The 6985-nt window shown below is 42.6% G+C and overlaps 1 protein-coding gene across 1 annotated transcript in view; it reads left to right on the top strand.

The window, feature by feature from the left end:
* LOC118409585 (metastasis-associated protein MTA3-like) overlaps nt 1–5977 on the top strand; it is a gene marked incomplete in the record, with an annotated part of 23791 nt that extends 17814 nt beyond the window's left edge. The window contains 7 exon segments of the mRNA XM_035810713.1: nt 20–61; nt 202–402; nt 880–1056; nt 1267–1326; nt 1656–1732; nt 2576–2748; nt 3219–5977. Coding sequence (XP_035666606.1) covers nt 20–61; nt 202–402; nt 880–1056; nt 1267–1326; nt 1656–1732; nt 2576–2748; nt 3219–3354 — 866 coding nt within the window.
* Nucleotides 5978–6985: the final 1008 nt, after the last annotated feature.

Here is a 6985-nt window from a genome sequence, read left to right on the forward strand (position 1 = left end):
GCCTCGACATGCAGCAAGGTGCCCTTTGATCCGGTCAACATCGCCTCTATCAAGATAGAATGTAAGTTTTATCTACTTATACATGATTTTGTATCAAAACTGCAGAGACGGGGCCATACGTGGAAAGTTTTATGTCGTGTGTGAGTCGTAAGACCTAACTTCATGTGTTTGAAATGACTGAGCCAGCCTCCATGTCTGCAGGCCAAACCCGGATGCCAGAGGATCCACAGAAGGTCCTGAAGAAGCGGAAGCGCACACGGCCTGATCTGAGTAAGATCCTTGGGAAGCTTGGGATTGATGTGGAGGCAGATTCTCCTGAATGGATGAATGGCTGCTCCATCCCGCCAGAGCCGGTATTGGGGAAGCCACCACGAACCATTGCAAGCTGTACTGACAGGAAGGGTGAGTTGACAAGCTTTGGTTGAAGGATATAAAGAAATGAGTTTGTCCCTATTGATAGATATTTAACTGATCTTTGACCCCACGTTAGTCTGTGTAACACAAACTCTGCTGTCCGGGACTGTAACTGGCCCCTCCCCATGGCCGGCAGATGTTAGGCAGGCTGCTATAAGCAAGATTAAATCAGGCTAACCCCACGTTTAACTAGGTAGCGTAATTTTTGCAAACCCCTTACCAAATAGTTGTGGTTAAACCAGTTAAGTCAACCAAACTTTGTTTTCCAACATATCATCTTGTTAGAATTTGTATTGAAAATGTCTTGTTCAGAAATCTGTTTTCGCGCTGCTCAATCATAATAAGCAATGTTCTCAGTTTTTGCCTATCTAATTAGTGGTTTTGTACATATGAATGGTTTTGACTGACTAAATCTAGACTGGGCACATCTGAACCATATCTGTGTTTTCAAATGTTTTCCTGTAGAGTACAAGTCCATGTTCCCAGACCACCCTGTCAGGGAACCCAAACCTAATGCTGAGCGACATTCAGGTGGTGATGAAAAACCTGGGAGTGTTCCCTCCAACCCTGCCACCATCCTCAACAACGTGTCTCCCCCCATCATGAAGAAGCGCCCATACGACCAGATGAATGGGATGGATGGTATGGAAGAGCTTTTTGGGACATTTTAAGTCAGCTTATTCAAAGATATACCTTAAACACTAGTCACTTCAGAAAAAGAATTGGAAGTTTAGAAAATTTACCTAATGAGAGGAATAGTGATATAACTGCACTATTATATATAGAGAAAGATGTTTTTTTCAATAAACATTTAAAACAGATAGAATGTCCTCATGCTGAATTTGCCTTCAGGTCCTGCAGCCAAGAGGTCCTTGCCTATGGGAGGCCCCAATGACATGCCACTGAAGAAAGGTTAGTAGACTGAAAACTTTTTGGAGATGAACATTTTACTTATTGGACTTGTGCTGAACAATGAGATTAGCTGGCTTCTAACAGCTGTGGTGGCTTTTTTTGGTGCGGAAGTATGGTGGTCAAAATGCAGTGAGTAGCAAAATTCGGTTTGCTAATGTAGGCTTTCGATGAGCTAATGTTGCAAGCTTCAAGGTTGACTAAGTTTTCTGAGTTTTGTCATGTTCGTGTTATCCCGCTAACACAACTCGTGTTAGTTTCTTGAGGATGCACCTGCCCATTGCTGATTTCCTTGTAGCTTTACACAGCCATATGTTGCCCCCTCCTTATAGGAGACCAGCCGGCCGTACGGCAGACTGCCATGTTGCCAGGGATGTTCAGTAACAGTGCCGTCCCTCGCACCAATCAGGTGATGCCTCTTCACAACCCACACCTGTTTCCTGGGGATGGGGTCGGCCCTCACCCCCTGCTGCCGCCTGGCAGTGGGGGGCCTCCGCTCCTCACACCTGGGAGTGGGGTGAACCTGCTGAACTCTGGGAGCCCCCTCTTGATGTCAGGGAATGGGGTAAATCCACACCTGATGACAGGGAGTGGGGTAAGCTCACTGTACCGGTACTGTGAGCGTCGTCGTTGTGCTCGCCTGTACCCACAGTGCAGTGGCTTGCATGGTCCATATCATCTCCCAATGTCCCGGTCACCCCCCTGCATGGGCCTCAGTTCTGCATGGTTGCCATCTATTGGGAATACATATAAGCATACTGTCTTTGAGTTCATACATAATTGTTGTACCAAGGGACCCCGTTTTTCTTTCCTTTTTCTTGAATATTTACAATTTTAAGTCTTAAAGGCAGTTATGGGAAGCTCTTATTCAGATGATGACTCTAAAAGATGTTTCATAATGATACTTCTCAGGCAATAATGTTTACAGCTTATTGTGATCGTTTCATTTCAATTCAAAATACATGTATACAACTTTGTATTAAAACATTGGTACAAGAAAATGTGCCTAATGCAGCTTTATCGGCATCTTATTTTAATTGTGCATACTCCCATCCATTCCATTCATTTTACACTACTGTCAATTTGTAGTTGTTCATATATATCTGTGTAATCACTAGTGAATACTATGAAAGCCAATTATAAAATAAAGACGTACCCCACTTGAGGAATTCCTTATAGGTGTCACAGCCTACTACGGTTTAAAAAAAAAAGATCATTCTGTTTTTTGACCAGCTACCCATTCTGTTTGTAGGTGCTGAACGCCCCTGGCACCAGACCCCCTGGGGTCCCAGGGATGACCAATCACAATGGCAGCAACAGGCAGTTCGCGAAGACCCTGGCCATCAACAGGCCCGTCAAGAGACGGCGCATCAACTGGATTGATGCTCCTGATGACGTTTTCTTTGTGGCCACAGAGGAAACCAGGTGAGATGTTCATTCTGGACAGTCTTACAAAGATATTGGCAGTAAGCATGTGCTGTGTATTGAGGACTTGAGTTAAAAACCAAGTATTTTAGACTTCTACAAATTTATGTTTTGCCATTAATACCCAGGGCCTGTTTCAGTTAGTTGCAATATGTGATTGGTTCATTAAATTTTTGAGCTTGCCAAAAGTACCATTTCTTCATTGCCAAATTTTTTTCTGCAAATAGCATCTTGGTATTTTTAGCCATGATTATACAATAACAAAACATACAACTATCCAGGTATAAATGCCCATGTGGGTTAAAATTACACGCAGTGCATTTCTGATAAAAAATCTGTGATGGTCTGCTTCGGCGACAGCTGAACTTTGTGGCTATTGTTGGAGAGAGACCAAAGACCTGTTTGGATATTACAGTTCCTCTTCAGTGTCTTCCAGTTGTCAAAGTGTTATCCATTGTGTTCCTGTGTAGGAAGCTCCGTCGGCAGCTGGTTCCAGCAGAGCAGCGCCGTGCTGCCCGATCCCCCTGCAGGAAGGTCCACCTCCCCAACAAGCCCAAGTCAGCTGCCGTCCCCAGTGAACCAGAACCCATCGTCATTGAGGACTAACTTCAGTGGTCCTGCCATAACTAACTTTTCTCATCAATGTACTGTATGGACCCAAGCGTATTATGGAGTGCCATGGTGCCACATAGAAGGATTTTGCAGAATGCAGGCAGTCATTTGTACTAGTCATCTCCATTCCCTAACTTTTGAAAACAAAGTCAAGTGACAACTCATCATATTCAGCTTGGCGAACAAGTTGAACTGCACTGGGTCATGCTGTATCAAGATGTCCGTATTAAGTTTGAATATGAAGAGCTGATTTTGAACATGTTCACTTGTAGTAGTCGACAGATGTATAGGATGTTTGCTATGCTATGGTTTTCACACATACAAATAATCTTTCCTATTGGCATATGGAACTCGAGATCTTTTATTCCCCTCTTTGTGAATACTGTGACTGTTCCGGTACAACAGCAAATTTAGTGGGAGAACCAATTCAGTGCTCATTTGGATAGAGAAAGGGTTGGGATTTATTTGGCCAAACAGTAAGAGTGTAGAGAAATGAATGAGCACCAAGTGGTGATATCCTAAGTTGGGTGTCAGATTCCACTTTTCCCCACCCCCATCACAGTCTTTACTGTAGACTGTGGTGAATGTACTGTGTTCAAAAGACGTAGCATGTAAAAAGCACTCAGTGTAAAAGTAGAACATTTTTGTCGGGGCTGTGCAGGAGATATTGGGCCACGTGTGTACCTTCCTGCCGTGAAGGATGGGATCTAGTGTAGAGTTAAAACTTCTGGCCATCGACAGGGTCTGCCTTCCAGACTAAAGTACAACATGACTTTTACACAAATTACTGGAGGGAGTTGGTATCACTGTAAGACCTGAATAGAACGGGTCAGTATACTAGATGTAGAACTACTGTTTGAATATGGTATATTTATTCTTTGTTCTAGTCCACCCGTGTCATCAGGTTATTGTTTGGCTGTTGCCAACTATTGTAGGTCCTGTGATGCTCCTATTGTGAAGCAGTTTTGTATGTATGAACTTGTTTCTGTGAATAGTACCAATGAGTCTTTGTACAAGACGTATTTTCCAACACCTGACATTTTATAGAGATGACAGCGACTGGCTTTGCCTAATGTAGTGCGTCGTATGTTATCCTTGTAGTCATTCCCTTCTCAAAGGATGTCCTCACAACTTACAAATTCTGGGTATGTCAGAGTGGTCCATAGGCTTTTAATAATGGTAGAGAAAATCTGTTTACAAAATGTTTTCAATGACAAAAATGCAGTGCTTGAGAAACAGCAGGAATGTCAATCTTGCTGCTTCCCATGCCTCTGTCAGAATTTGTTGCTTGAAGACGTGGTAATAACCTAGAACTTTGTGTATGAACAGATAACATACAGTTTCAGAATCAAGACCATCAGAGATATGTGTTATGACATGAAAAAATTGTAGGCTTTTCCAGGTCATTCTCAGTACTGTGTTGATGAGTGTTTGTTTTGGACCAGAGCTTATTTGTGTTCCCAAGATAATACATTTACTCGACACAACAGCCACTGAGATTGCATATTTGTAAAATGAAAAAGTCCACTCTGAAACTGTGCATATTTTCTTAACATTGCTGTAGTATAAGTTCAAACATTGCTTGCTTAGGCATTGATTGATATATGTTGCTAGTACATGGTACTTGTATTCACTAATTCTAGAGCTCCTGTATTTTTCAATGATTTATGAACAAGCATATAAATAGACAGTATCACATTAGTTTTTATCTCCTTGGAGGCAATTGATAGCATCTAATTTATTGAGACCATGGAGTAGAGTAACTGGATATGAGGACTGTAAGCAGTGAGAGACCAATTGTATCGTGCCTGCCATTTGTTGTACTGTGTTAGATCCTAGGAAAGCTGCTCCTGTGGCCGCCCCAGAGGGGCTCCACTCTTTTTGTAAGTTGCATGATCTTCAAATTGTAGGCTTTCACCAGCTTTGCAACACAGATAACTTGTAGTTGCCATTTGTCCAGAGGTATAGGGAAGACTTGTGAGTCATCCGAGAGATGCAGAGGTTTGTGGTTTCAACTTCTAACAGCCTTCCAGTTTTCTTATTGCCTAGAAGGACTGCTTGAGCTTGTAGGAAGTTGACAGGTCTCTGACTGTCGCAGGTATGAGTTGGATTCCAGACTCAGGTGCAGACATTTGGAATCCGAAGAGAACACATGAACTACCAGTACGTTGCCACTCAGTTTTTGCTGTAACATGATGCACTAGCTTGGAGCACTCCCCAGTAAGTCCAACTTGGTCTGTAACACACCTAGCTTCATGCAGTGTTTGCCAGGGTCTTCCGAGTAGACAAGCACTTTCCTTTGAAGGTGGTTATGGAATTCTGGCGTCTTGAAATCTTGAAAAGTTTGTCAAACTTTTGAAAAGAAATACAGCATTCCGGTATGATTTGGCTTTTCCTTTGCAATGCCAAAGAAAATGTGTCAAATGAAAAGAAAACGTGGTAAAGCAAAGACATTTTACTGACAGGTCCTGCCTACCTGTTGCATCACAGATGGACAGAATCCCATAACTGCTGGTCATCACTCACAGATTCTTGCTGTAGCTGTCATTCAGACATTTTGGTAGGAAATTACAACAATGTGACTGTTAAATAAAATAACTTGAAGTATCCAAGGAAATCCATGCTGTAAGTTATTGTGTCATTCTGAATGTTACTTATGTAATGCTATTTAATCTGCTACATTGCAATGTAGCCTGAGTGTCATCCTAGTTAGTTTGCTGGAGCTCCCTGACGACGGGGTGTATGAGCCTAGCCTGGTATCCAGCCGTAATATAGCTTCCGAGTCTCGGGAGCTATAATTACGGCTGGATACCAGGCTAGTATGAGCCCTGGTAATCTAACTAGGATGATACTCGGGCTACGTGGCAATTTGAAGTAAGAGTAACATAAAAGGCATTTATGAATGTCTATGCCAAGTTTTACATTTCTGAAATCCCTTCTTTCAACGAGCTCAAAACTTTTTTCATAAACCGTATTGTTTTATTTGCAATTACATATCTCTGTCAATGATCAATAAGCGACAGGTATTGTACCTCCCAAGTCAAGAATGGCTCATCAGCTTTTTGAGATCTGCAGACATTAATAACCTCCAAGCAGATGTTGGGAAGCATTCTAACAAAAATGGGTAACTAGGATTTTGCCCCAAACATCTGCCAGGAAATCATTGCTGATCAAGAGGAAATGTCTTGATGTAACGTTGAACATTGCAAAGCGTTGAAGACACTCGTCAGCAGTAATATTTGCAACAGGGAGGCGACTTTTGTCTGTTGTACTAGCATCAGCTGTGACCACAACAGATCTGTTTTCTTGTGCAGTATCCGTAGTTCCTGTAACAGTCGGTAGGAGGCGCAGCAATCGCCGTCAGCAAAGTTCACATCCGGTGACCTGTCTATCACTTCCTGTTTTGATATGACGTAAGACCAAATGTTCCATCCATGATCAATGCGTGCTGATGTGGATGTTGCTGAGGGTCAGCAGTCGTCTTGAGCAGCAAGCACAGACCACATCGCCCAGGTACGTACTGGACCCCAGTATTTTTTGTTTCAAGATGAATGAAATTGATGCAAACAGGTAAACTTGAGAATGAGATTGAGACGTGGACCAAAAGTTGTGACGTTGCGGTGAA

Source organism: Branchiostoma floridae, chromosome 1 (assembly GCF_000003815.2).
Source record: "Branchiostoma floridae strain S238N-H82 chromosome 1, Bfl_VNyyK, whole genome shotgun sequence".
Classification (NCBI taxonomy): Eukaryota; Metazoa; Chordata; class Leptocardii; order Amphioxiformes; family Branchiostomatidae; genus Branchiostoma; species Branchiostoma floridae.